Below are 13,084 nucleotides of genomic sequence, written 5' to 3'. Positions count from 1 at the left end.
GAACTACTGGGAGAAACACTAACATATCCTCTTAAAGCTGCATGTTAGTACAGCAGCATTTGATGTTGCATCGGTTTGTTAGACGCAGAAAGTATTTATTTGACATCCTGCACATTCCTTTGTGTCAAACTGTATTTTTATGAAAACTAGCATAATTTTCTATTCAACATCTTACAAGGAAACCCAGTGGGCCAGATCAGTTCTGCCTGACTGGTCCTACGGGCCACTCTAGGTGTTGGGCTTAATGATGAGTGCTGCCCTGTGTCATCCCTGAGGGATAGAAACAATGTGAGGCCTGCACAATAACATCTTCCTCATTGTGCTGATTTGTTATGCTAGAAGCAGATCTGTTACATCATGTGTCCACAGGCAGCCACATTGGATGTCTTCAGCTCTGGAACAGGAACCTGCTTCCTTCTCTAAATGGACATTTTTGTTGTTTTAGCAGTAGAAGTACAGAGTTTAGTGATGATTTTAGATAAATAAGCAACTTAGCATCCAACATAGTCAACTAATGACAATTATCACAATTATTTTGGATGATTTCTTGGCTAAATTAAAGGTCTGTTCATCAAATACACATGCTTTTCTACAAATTGCAAATTCAAACATGCCTAGGAACATGGAAGTCACCACTTCACACTATGACACTTTTTGATTGTTTGAGATATGAGGGTACTAACTGTTGCAGTTCTGCAAGTAGAATATTTGCCTCGGTCGTCCTGGAGATTCTCCTTTTCATGATGCTCCATAGGAGAAGATCTGGACTGAAGGCAGGTCAGTCAAGCAGTTTGTGTCTATGAAGCCAGGCTAATATAGCATTAGCAGGATGAGGCCTGGCCTTGTCCTGCTGAGATATCCACCGACTTCCTGGGAGAAAGTGTTGCTTTGATTTTGGCATATGTCTCTCTAAAATCCTAATATATAAGTTTGGGTTGATTGTACAATTACACATATGTCATTTACCCAACGGTGGTGGCCACTTTGAATTCATTCGTCTTATGGATCTTACAAATTGAAATATATATTTATTTTGTGTTACCTTTCCTTATCATTGGAGTAATACAGAAGTAAAAATCAGGAGATCATGAGATTCACACCTTGGCCAAATATGAGCAGATTGTGATCATATTGCTAAAGTATGATTGGTGCAAACATTTGATTTCTAAGTGAAACTGGGCTACTTCAAACCAGGTACAAGAACATAGACAAAACAGACAAAACAGTCATTCATGTGATGTAACTGAAATGTTGAAAGTTCTGACAAAGTATTTTTGTGTTTACATAAGAGGCCATCACTCATCATAAGAGGTTGCTTAAGAAATTAGGCAAGAAATTGGATTTTCACAGCACTGAAATACAACAATGGAGACAACAGCATTTTGTCTCTCCAGGAAAAATGTGACTCCAGAAAAGCTAGACGGACCTGAACGTGATCAGATTTCCTTGGGACTATTAAAAAAGTTCCAATTTGGCACTTGGAAACACGACTTAGAATCAGTACACGTGTGTGTGTGTATACAAAAGCACACATTCACAGGAACACATAACATGTTAAATGTGTAAAGACAGGGTTACATCTGGGCTTTGTACCGTTGGCCCTCAGTTGCTGTGAGTGTTCTACATGTCCTCCGAGTGGGAGGCAAGAGCCCAAGGCAAAGTGCCAACCATGTGTTACATGATGAGGAAAGCTTTGTATATACGTCAGTCTCGTCTGGCAGGGGCAACTTGGCACGACTGAGCATGTGGGACAATTTTAAACTGTATGGATTAGCTGTAAAACCTTACAAATTGCAGTGTACGTTTGTACAAAGAATCACTCAATAAAATGTAAGAGTAAAATGATCTGATCTTGTTAAATACAAGGTCTTTGAAACAGACAGGAAACCAGCCAACCAAAGTCTCGACTTCAGTTTCGGTTTCAGCACTACATTATATAGCAGCCCTTCCCAAGGCCTAACGTCTTAACGAAACTACTCCTACTGGGAACGAGCTGAGGTTTAGATTTAAATGTCACTGATAAGTGTATAGTACCTAAAGCTACAACATGAAATATTCTACAATATTTAATTTAATGTTAAAAGGTGCAGTGGAGTCCACGTGTGACACAGACTCATTCAACAGCACTGCAGCAGAGATATTTGGTTTTAAACATTTTGGAGTGAGACTCAGCCTTTTGACCAGTCAGAGAACAGCAATTCCTGTTGAAGTTTCTTTGAGGAAGACACTGAACCCCAACTTAGTTGCTCCCGGTGAGTGTTGCAGTTCTCCCATTGGTGAGTGTGTGTGTGTGATTGTGAGTGCAGTGTGAGAGGCAGTGTAAAGCTCTTTGAGTACCAATAGGTAGAAAAGTGCTATATAAATTATGTGCAGATCATTTACTTGGCTGTAATAATGTGATGGCAGAAGAAGCAGGATGCTTGTGAAAGTAATTTAAACCCTGTCTTCCTTCTCTGCTCTGCACTCATGGCCAAATAGTTGAGCATGTCGGACTCTCAGATATGGACTATTAGGAAAATTGTCTCACAATTCCACCATTATAACTCTAACCTTTGTGGGTAGGGAATAAGTTCAACTAGCTCTTTGTTTTATACCTTTTTAAAGCCTTTGTCACCACTGGGTCCCAGTGGCAGAGTAGCCCACATGTCCCACCGAAAACTGTTCGGAGAGCTAATTGGTTTGGAGCAAAGTGAAATTAATCTGCACAGGTCCGGCTATGATATGACACAATATGATCTGAGATGATACAACGTTTTGCATAGTTTTTTGCATTTTGCATCAGTTCTTTGTTAATTCTGATGTGCTGGCTCTTTGATAGTGTCAGTGGATTATTTTTCTTTCCTCAGAGAGGATACCAAGGCAGTTGGTGCAGAAATTAAGCATTCATGCCTGGACGCCATCTGGCCCTGACCCTGTTTCAGCTGGCAGCCAGTGTCTTTGAGTGCGTAGGGAAGAGCAATAAGGGTGCTGAAAGGTTACATCTTTTGGGGGTTTCTTGAGTTGATTTGATTGGGTAATGTGTGCCAAAAAATGATGTAGAAGTTAAAAATGCATTGCAAACAAAATTTAAACAAGTAAATCTGATCAGAAGAAACATTCTCTAAATGTCCAAATTAAAATGATCTGATTCTTTTCCTCAAATCATCTCTGGAACTAGTTGTGGTTGTGGCAGTGGAACCACCTTGTGGCATTTTCCCAGGATTTATCTTATGGGATCCAGAGCCCTGGTGAGGCCCATGGGAGTGGATGCTGTGGGCTGTCTGCAGGATTTCACTGAAAACAAAGCTAACACCATCTGCCCCAGCAGCTAATCAGTGTTCCAAAACTTCCTGCAGTCTGTAGACTTAGTGCTTTCCCGCATTTTTTTTTTTTTCATTTTTTTGGGGGGTTAGTTGAAAGAAGAGACATACAGGAAGTGTGTTGCTTTTTCCCCTTGTACAAGGTGCTATTGTCCCTACAGAAGTGCATTTGTAGCTGATGACAACCGCTTCAGCTTTAGCATGAAAGTGCAAAGGCAATCTGCAACTCTTTATCAGGGTGAAGCTTTCTAGATGTTTACCTTCTCTATTTCTTCTGTGGTAGGGGGAGTTGTAATGAGCCAGGGGAGTAATGAAGATACAATGGGAAGTCAACACACTTAAGAGAATGTGCAACAAAATGACAAAAAAGCTTAAAACATTCATTTTCAACACAAAAGTGGATATGCAGGCATCAGCATTGACTTTGATAACATTTGTTAGTCCCTGACTGTCCCTTTCTTCTCGCCATATAAGGTAGTTTTTTTTAAAGATGGCAGCAACAGCAGGGGGCATGTGCTGCTTTCATGGTTTCCCCGCAGAGACAGTTGGACAGCTGAATCAGGATCACACCAATTCTACTGTTAAGTCCTTTCTTCATTCTCATATGGGAGGGTATGCAAATGAAGATTAATGTTAATGCATAAATTCACAGAACAGCAGAGGTGGCACTTTGATTCCTTAACAATGCTACACATAGTTTTTCTTCATGAATTTGTTGATGTACAATCAGTAATGAGTGACAGACCTATTGACCTACTGATTGACAGTGGCCTCGATCAGCTTTTTCTTGCAATGTGTTCAGCTTTCAAGCTCATTATCTACTGTTTGTTGGTTCAGGTTGCAGTGGCAGCCGGTTTAGGATGGTGGTCCAGGTGCACCACTCCCCCAGATTCTTCTGGGTGATTTAGTAGCATTCCCTGGCAGGATGACTTACATAATTGTTTTTGTGCTACAGATTGGACCTTGAACGAAACAGTGTTGAGTCAGGAAAAGGTTATATTTTGGCATTTTGTATGTTCTGGAAGGTTCATCATGTCGTGTTGTCCCAGCTCAGAGGGGCATCGATCAGAAAACACTTGTTCAGTGGAGTTTTTTGTTTTATTGGAAATTGTTACATAAGGAGTTTAAAATTCTAAGTAAAAAAAAATCATATACATAAAAATACATGTTTCTCCTTATCATCATCAGTATATGTAATGTATACAGAACAGCCATAACATTATGACCACCCGTCCAATATGTAGGGCCCTTTTGTCTATCTTTTGTCTAAATCCTATGCTCTGTGTGTTCTGACACCTGTCTGTTCAAAGCAGTTTTTTAGTTATGGGTCAGACAACATATGCCGGCCTTCGATCCCCACATGAATCAGTGAGCCTTTGCCACCCATGACCCTGTGGCAATTTCTTGGTTTTCCTTTTTTAGACCAATTTCTGTAGATCCTGAACACTGCAGATTATGAACAGTTACTCTAACCGAGTTGTCTAACAACACAATTTGGCCTCTCATCAAAGTTGCTCAAATCCTTACATTTGCCCACGTTTTATGCTCTAAACACATCAACTTCAGGGACAAAATGTTAACTCGTTGCCCAACATGTCCCAGCCACTTCCACATGTTTCAGTAACGAAATACTCAATGTTATTCACTCCAACTGTCAGTGGTCATAATGTACTGATGAGGGCTTTTCTTTCTTTCTTTGTCCTTTTGGCTTGTCCTGTGGGTTCAGCGTTGCCACAGCGGATCACTTTTGTTCGGATGTTGATTTGGCAGAGTTTGTGCACCGGATGCCCTTCCTGACGTAACCCTCCGCAATTTCTACTGGGCTTGAGATCAGCGATGCAAGGCGTGGGATGTGGATGGGCTGTTGGGGCTTCAGTGTCTTGCCCAGGGACACTTCGACATGTGGTCAGGAAGGGCGGGGGCGCGAACCTCCAACCCTTATGAACTGAAAAAGGGCAAAAGGTAAAAATTGCTCTGCATGGATGTTTGAAAGAGAAGACTTGAAATACTGTCTAAAGTTGATCCTAATATTTAATCATAGCATATTAGTATACAATTAAAGGGGTCAGCATCGATCTCTGTTCCAGTTTATTATAAGTCACGATGGTGTGTAGCTTGGATTTGTCACAGTGCCATCTTGCTCAGATTTATTTTGCATTTTGTCCTGCCGAGAATTTCTAATATAGATGTAATGAATCATCAACAGCAGCAGCAGCAGCAGCAGCAGCAGCAGCAGCAGGAGTATGGATGAGATAGCAGTCGGCACCATCTGGATTTTTGGCCGATTCCTTGATGTAACATCGCTGAATAGAAAAACATGAACTGAAAGAATTACATCCAAAACATCAAACAGTATCTCACAAGGATTGCAGACAGAAGCAGTAATGGCAATTTTTTACTACATAATTCCATAATTTAATGAAGATATTTTATGCCGATATGTTGAAATGCAGAAAATTAAAGCACTTAGAATATAGGACTGATAGAAATGTCTGCCTTGTACAGTAGAGCTTTTGAACCCAATCTCTTATCACTCAGTTACTGTAAGTGTTTGAAGGTAAATGCCCATAAATCACAATAAACAGTGGAAGATTACGGTACATGGATACGAAACAAACTCAACTTTCCTCCAAAGTCTAATATAATGATAATGTCCCAACCACAGATTCTGCAATTAAATTGAGCAAAAGCTCTAGTTTTTCTCCTCAATATGTAAAATCATACATACATCTTAAATACATTTGCCTAATAAAGACATTGTAATTCCACAGCAAGCAAGTTTCTCTACACCTCCATGCAGTGTTTGGAACACACAGAGATTTCAGAAGACTTAACAAACTCTGCTTCGTTATGAAAGACCTTTTGTTCTCCCAATTCTTTGCTCTTAATTGACTGTGGCAGCTTGGATGTGGACGGCGGTTTCTCCACTTGTTCATAGTGGTTTCCACTTCCATGACAGCTTAGTCTGGGGCGGGTGAATAAAAGTCAGCAGGACCATCAAATGAGGGCTCAGACATGACTTCTTTGCCGTCTACACAGCGAGAGCAGCCAATTTCCCAGAGGAATGCTTCTAATGGGTCAGATAATCAACCTCTGAGTCTCCAGACACCCTCCCCTTTGTGTCTATTGTAAATCTCCCCTGCTAACATTCTGTTTCCCATTCACTACTTTTTGGAAGTGTTCAGATATGTCCACAAGACAAAATATCTGACGGTGATGCTTGAGGGACCAACCCCATTTTATACTTTTACCCCTGTATCACCTCAAAGCACAGATGCGTGGGATTTTTCTTTAAACCCTTATATGTTATCACCAGGTCACAAATGTGACTTCTTTTGTTTTCGTTCCGAACCAAACTGAAGTAAAATGAGATATTCTGATTGTTAACATTTTGAAAGCCAAAATAACAAAGTAAATGGAATATGGATTTCTTGTCCATGTTACCAATGGTTTGTAAGCCATGCTGGGTAATTTTTCTTGGGTCTTGGTTTCATGTCTGTCTCTAAATAGCTAAAACACACTAGAAAGCCGTAGCCCCCAGTGACACAGATATTAGTTTACTGACCAGCAGCTAAGACGTTTCACTATTCAAAATTACAATAGCAATTCCCGGTTCACAATCAGTTGAAAACTCCTGCGTTTCATTAAGTCCTGCACTGCAAAAAAGGAACCGCAAGCAAAGAGAAATTGTTTCTAATTTCTTTTAAAGACAAACATCTTGTCAGGGGTGTTGGGCATTAGAAATAAAATCTAATTTAAAGAAAACTTATCTAGGGGTGGAGCCAGAAAGGTGCCAATCTGTGGCACTGGCCACAACCAAAACCAAAATCTGATTGGCATAGCAGGTGCCCCATGTCAGAGTGACAGGGTGGTAAATACAGGCTAACCTTTAACACAAGAAGAACTGACCAAACCTGAGGCTGAAATGAATGAATTTCCTTTTGGCTTATCCTGTGAGTTCAGGGTCACCACAGCGGATCAGTGTCCGCATGTCGATTTTCCCCAATTTCTACCAGGCTTGGACCACCACTGCTGGGGAGGGGAATGGTGACTGTTGTTAGGGGTTCAGTGTCTTGCCCAGAGACACTTTGACATATAGCCAGGGCCGGGGATTGAACCACTGACCCTGTGGTCCGTGGACACCCCTTTATTATTATGTACATTATTTTGTGCCTTTACATTTTTTTATCAGTTGCAACCAGGAAGATTGGCCTTAAAGACAGGGTTCTTTACCTCCCCCCAACTATTTGTTTTGACTTTTTGGACTTAAATATAGTATAATCTATTAAATAAATGACATAATGAGAATAAATGATTTGCCATTTCTTACACTGATCATTTAATAAAGACATTGTTAACAATATACTGTTCATTATATCTAAAAATATAAATTTGAAAGCTTTAAACAGAAACTTTTTCCTCATTAATTTTACATTAAGAAACACCTTTTGCTCAATTAAGAGACTAGTCCATTGATTTTAAATGACTTGGTTCCCATTGTTGTTCCTTTTTTCTAGTTTAAAAAGCCCTCTAAGGTCTTTTAGTGGTTAGATTTTTTATGCTAGTTTTAAGATTTTTTATAGAAATGTAGACTATATTTAAGCATACTTTTCTAAGTTATAGAGCTCTTTTGCAGTGTGTCTGTGTGTGTGTGTGTGTTACTTTCAAGCCAAAAAATAAGTAAATAAGTAAATTAGTGGATGTGACTACTAATGTATTGTCTAACACTATACTGTAATATAACTAACATATTGCTTATTACTCATTACATTTTTCTTTTTTTGGCTATCAGAGGGCTACAGCTATCCGTCATGGCTGCAGAGGCCTTCTCTTTGCTGGGTTGCATCTCCCCAAGCTTCCATTGTGGTGGTGTTTCTGTTTTTATTTTGAGAAAGAATCTTACCACTACCATGTTACAGTAATGTTCTTATCATCATGTTTCATCCCGATAAAATCAAAGTAATGGGAATATGTCCAGCTGTTGAATGTACTACTGCTCACTGTAAAGTGTGCAAGCACAACGATGGTCATTATGAAATATTGGATTTTAAAGTTGTTTGGAGGGAGTAAATATAATATCATTATTGAAATTGGTAATTTTTTGAACTACTCGTTAGGCAGTACTAGTCACACGTCACAGATTAAATAGGTTGTTTTACCTCAAAACGTGGCCCAATGTCCATCCAGATTGTCACTATCCACTGTCTTTGAAGTTAGGGGTCCTTTGGAAGTCCGTCAAATGTGTGAATCTGGTCTTCTACCTAATGCAGTCTAACAGTTTCTCCCTGCTTTGCCTGGAATCTTTATTTGTGGATTTTGCATTGGGCTTCTCTTTTGCACTACTTCACAGTAAATCAGCCATTCAACAACTGTCCCCGCAGTGTTGGACCATTCCTAAGAGCAAAGTCTGAGTGGTTTCCTGAAGAGCAGCTTACTACAGCCAAAGACAGCTGGTCTCAACAGAGTCTTTACTTTTAGGGTATAAAATCATCACGTGTATCAGATTACATAAACCTTGGTATTAGAGGTCGAAACGCTTCTCTGTGCTTTTTGGAGACAATATTCATTCAACTATGCGTGAAGGAAAATAAATGTTGAATGCTGAATCATCCAAGAAAAGCGGAAGGGGATTCTGTCAGACAAAACAGATCAACAGATAACATTTTCTCAGCATAGACACAAAATCATCACTTTCTCTGGACATTGAAAGACTGCGGTGTGTCTTGGCAGGATAAGTCAGACGTTTGATTGATCGTCTTTCTGTTTGGATCCAGGCAGTGGACCATGTCTTTGTGGCTGTTGGTAGATTGAAAAATGAAAGTTTGAGTCTGGAGCTCTGTGTGGTCCTGCAGCTCCAAAGCCTCCTCTCTGGCAGCCTCCTCCTGCCTTGAGCACACCCACATTCACCTTCCCAGAGTTCTTTCTATGGGTGAGAATGCATAGTTTAACTTACCCATAATCAACCATGTGTTGCCTATTTTATGTTGGATTTATTTAATGTCCATCATCAGCAACACACACAGCAACAGGAAGATAATAAAAACATTATGCATGTGGTTCAAATCGTCTTTACCTAAACTAGGCTTCTTAATCCACAGCTAGGTGCAAAAGATTTTTTCACCAATATAATATTAATTGCTCATCTTTTCAAATTTAATGTTTTACATATCACGTAATGGGGAGCGGGCAGAACAGCGACGACAATGTGAGTACGGTTGTAGGTTTAGCATTAACCTGTGAATGATTTATGTTTTTACTCCTTCATAGCAGGTTGTACAACTCTGGGAATGTAAAACAGCAGTCTTGAGATTCTCCTCTATGTTCACTCATTTTAGATACACAGGATAATGCTAATGCTAAACCCAAGTACCACACAGACGTTCTGCCCCCCCCCCCCCCCCCGTTACGTGATTGGTCAATGCATCATGAATCCTATTGGTTGGGGAGTTTTGATAGTGTTGCCACAGTTTGTCCACAAAAAAAAATCAGAATGCGAGCGCAGAGATCGAAGAGCACGAGTTTCGTAAGCGGGCAGCAGCACCAGAGTGCCAGGAGGAGGGTTTGAGGTGGAGCACAGGTAATCTGAGAGAACACAGACGCTTTGGAGTGTGAGCAGAGTAAAATTGGACTACGAGCAGGAACATTTTGGGTGTGAGGAAATCATTAAATTATGCTATCAAATTGAAAAATATGCTCTTGAATTAAGAGTTAAATCGTTCCATAATGATTTCACTTGCTGAATGTTCATATCCGCCGCTCACACAGCCTGGTTTCATCTGGTTTCATCTGAGCTATAGAAATTTAGAAATAACAGCCACCTCACCAGACCCAGCTTCCCAACCTCACTGGACATGGCAGCATCAGCCTATACATTTTAGAAAGATGTCTCCCTCCTGTCGCGGCCTCTCGGTCTTTATTCATGTCTGTGTCTTCCTGCTGGAATATTCTCCATGTGAGTGATGCAAGAACAGGGAAAACATGCAATGATGTCCACACAGAAAAATGTCCACTGCAGACCAGCCTGGTTTCCAGCAGTAAGCCAGCAGCCAACCACATCAAGAAGAGGTTGACGTGCTCTCAAGCAATAAAGACATTTTTTGTGAATCAGTGACTTGTAAGACAACAAACTTAAACTGAAAGAGAAAGAAAAGTACGGGACATTCAAAAGAGCAGCACTAAATATTCCCTAATTTAAAGGCTTGGAAATAAGGCTACTCGCTGTGCACCAGCGCCAATAATCACTGAGGGATCAAATAATGTTTGAATATAGCTGATCACTTCATGCTATGAACTGGACTCTAATGGGAGGCTCGCTTTGTCTCCCACCACGCTGTAGTTTCATAGTACATATTTTTAAAAGAACAATGTATTGTGTTCTTTGAAACTTAACTTCTTCCTGTGCGGACAGATTCTGCTGCTGCTTGCTGTCTCCCATAGGTAAATGTGAGCAGCCACAGAGACATCATGCAGTGACGAGACTTTATTGAAACCATAGAAAGCTAAACTCCAATAAAGATAAATGAAAGTTTTACATCCACCGAGCACCCCTGCCTCCACAGACATCACTCTGTAATTATAACCAGCGATGGGAGCCAATCTTGTGGGCTGCTACAGTAGGATGTTTTGTGGCAGGAAGGTTTATACCACAATCACCACCTGACCCTGCGCTATTTCATTCTACTGTTTCATCTTTGACACACACACACACACACACACCCCTTGAAGCCTTCGCACTTCCTGTAGATTTCCCTCCTATCTACCTGCTGTCTTCAGTTCAGCAGCCAAATCAATTTCACCTGTTGCTCTATCTATATTAACCCTGCTCTTGTTTCGTCTCTCTGCCAGATTGTCTTCTTCTGTCATTCCCTTAGTTGAGTCTTAAACCCGTCTATTTGTTTGTATGAAGGTTCCTGTTAAGTTTAACCCACCTACCTATACACCAACCTGACTTGTATGTGACCCAGACCTTTGCTTTAGTTTCCCCCACTAGTTCTTTCTGCCTTCCTAAAGTTTTTTGGGTTTGGATCAACAGTGGGGGATTCCAGAAAGTGAGGACTTGCTACTTAAAAAGCATCTTCTCCAATTTTCAATTTGCATTCCATGGCTTTAGTTTAGGGTGTAAGTGTACATTAATGCTTTCAAACTTCCCTAGATTTAAATGGTTCTCCACTTGTAGCTGAGAAAAATCACCCTGAGGAGTTTTTCAAATTAGGAGTTCAGATGATGTCATCTGGGGGAGCCCTGGCAAAAGAGGTTGACCATGAAACAACCATCAACCAAGCCAACAACATCTCGCACTACAGTGGAACCTGGGTCTCGCCTTGCAAATGGGCACCGTCTTCGCAGCGTGTAACGCAGACGGCCTTGACAAAGCGTCGCTTTTTAACGCCTCGGAAACGAAAAACAGGCTGAATATTCTCAAACACTTTGTCCTACTGCTTCCCTGTTTCCTGTGATGGCCTTTCCTTTTCCGGCCAGCATCACTGATTCCCGCCTTCTCACCCACTTATTGATTTACATCAAGTACTATTCACTCCATCTTATGTGTCAGTCTTTCCTTGGGTCGAGTAAAAAAAACAATTCTTAGTTTAGTTAGTTGTGTAGTAGTTAATAATGTCCTTATACTTTGACGTGGATCAAATAATCCTTCAGCACAGCTGTAACACATCACTTACAACATTCTTGCAAGACTCAGGTGCTCACATGAGCACTGAAACAGATTTGAGGGAGCCCTTCAAGAGTAGCTTTTAATATATCCCTGGTAGAAATATCGTCTCCCCCGACGCAGCTTCAGTATCTCAGTTAGTCCTTTTAGTGGGTATGTTCCAAAGTCCCACTCTGCACAAACTTCACTCTTTTTGCTACTTTCCTGACACTGCTCCTCAAAAGCTTTGCTTGTCCACACTAAAAGGGTCTCCCCTTAAATTGGTTAACTCGGATTCATTACATACATTTTTGCACCGAACAAGGACAAATATAACAAAGAGCCCTGTGTGCCCTTGAGCAAGGAGCTTAACTCCAAACATGTTTCATGTAAACTTCATGTATCCCTCTTTTTAAAATCGTCTTCGGCTGGCACATCCATCTCTCAGACTAGCTGTTCATGTTGAGAGCGGCAGTGTCCTGTGTTTCACTTCCCGTGTGTGTTTGTGCAGAGAAACACAAACCTACTAACAACCCTTTCCAAGAATCTAAGCTTAATGATCACAGTGAACAAATGGGGGTCAACAGTTAACAGAAATGAGGAGGCTTTATTGCTGTGTAGTGGTGATGTAATCAATCATTCATACGTCCTGACTGTGCCATTGTCGCTTTCTGAGGAAAAGGAGCAGGAAACAAAGATTTATTTGTGAGCTTGTTTCACCCCAGCACTCAATTTCTACCCTCTTTGTGAGGCCACCTGCTGGTTAGAGGGGAGCATGACAGGTTAATGTGTAATGCATAACCACCTGTAGGTTGGGAACGATAGAGCAAGTCAAACAGCAGGACAGTCTGAGTCACACTGCTGCCAGCATCATGAATCAAGATGCAGTTACTGACAACAAGTGTGTGGACTCCACCACGAGGGACATATGCGCCTTTCTACACTTATTTTCACTTCCATCCATCCATTATCTGTAACCACTTATACTGGTCTGGGTTCTATCCCATCTGTCATAGGGTGATAGGTGGGGTCCATCCGTGACAGGTCTCCAGTCTGTCTTAGGGCCAACACAAAGAGACATACACAGACAGAAAACCATTCAAACTCCCAATTTAGAGTCAGTCTAATCTAAAACGGAAAC

At 40.9% G+C, this 13,084-nt stretch overlaps 1 protein-coding gene across 2 annotated transcripts in view; it reads right to left on the bottom strand.

Annotated features, from left to right (window-relative positions):
• Positions 1-4,383: 4,383 nt before the first annotated feature.
• hdac11 (histone deacetylase 11) overlaps positions 4,384-13,084 on the bottom strand; it is a 43,193-nt gene continuing 34,492 nt past the window's right edge. The window contains exons 10-11 of one of the 2 annotated variants that reach the window (XM_067504173.1): positions 5,354-5,621; positions 4,384-5,244 (exon numbers count right to left, since the gene is read on the bottom strand). In XM_067504173.1, coding sequence (XP_067360274.1) covers positions 5,398-5,621 — 224 coding nt within the window. In that variant the 3' untranslated portion in view covers positions 4,384-5,244; positions 5,354-5,397. Of the gene's footprint in view, positions 5,622-13,084 lie in introns of both variants that reach the window. The other variant, XM_067504172.1, reaches the window with a different exon arrangement.

This window comes from Channa argus, chromosome 5 (genome assembly GCF_033026475.1).
Source record: "Channa argus isolate prfri chromosome 5, Channa argus male v1.0, whole genome shotgun sequence".
Taxonomy (NCBI): domain Eukaryota; kingdom Metazoa; phylum Chordata; class Actinopteri; order Anabantiformes; family Channidae; genus Channa; species Channa argus.
The sequence above is the reverse complement of the archived record's forward strand: the minus strand, read 5'-3'. Positions and strand labels throughout refer to the sequence as shown.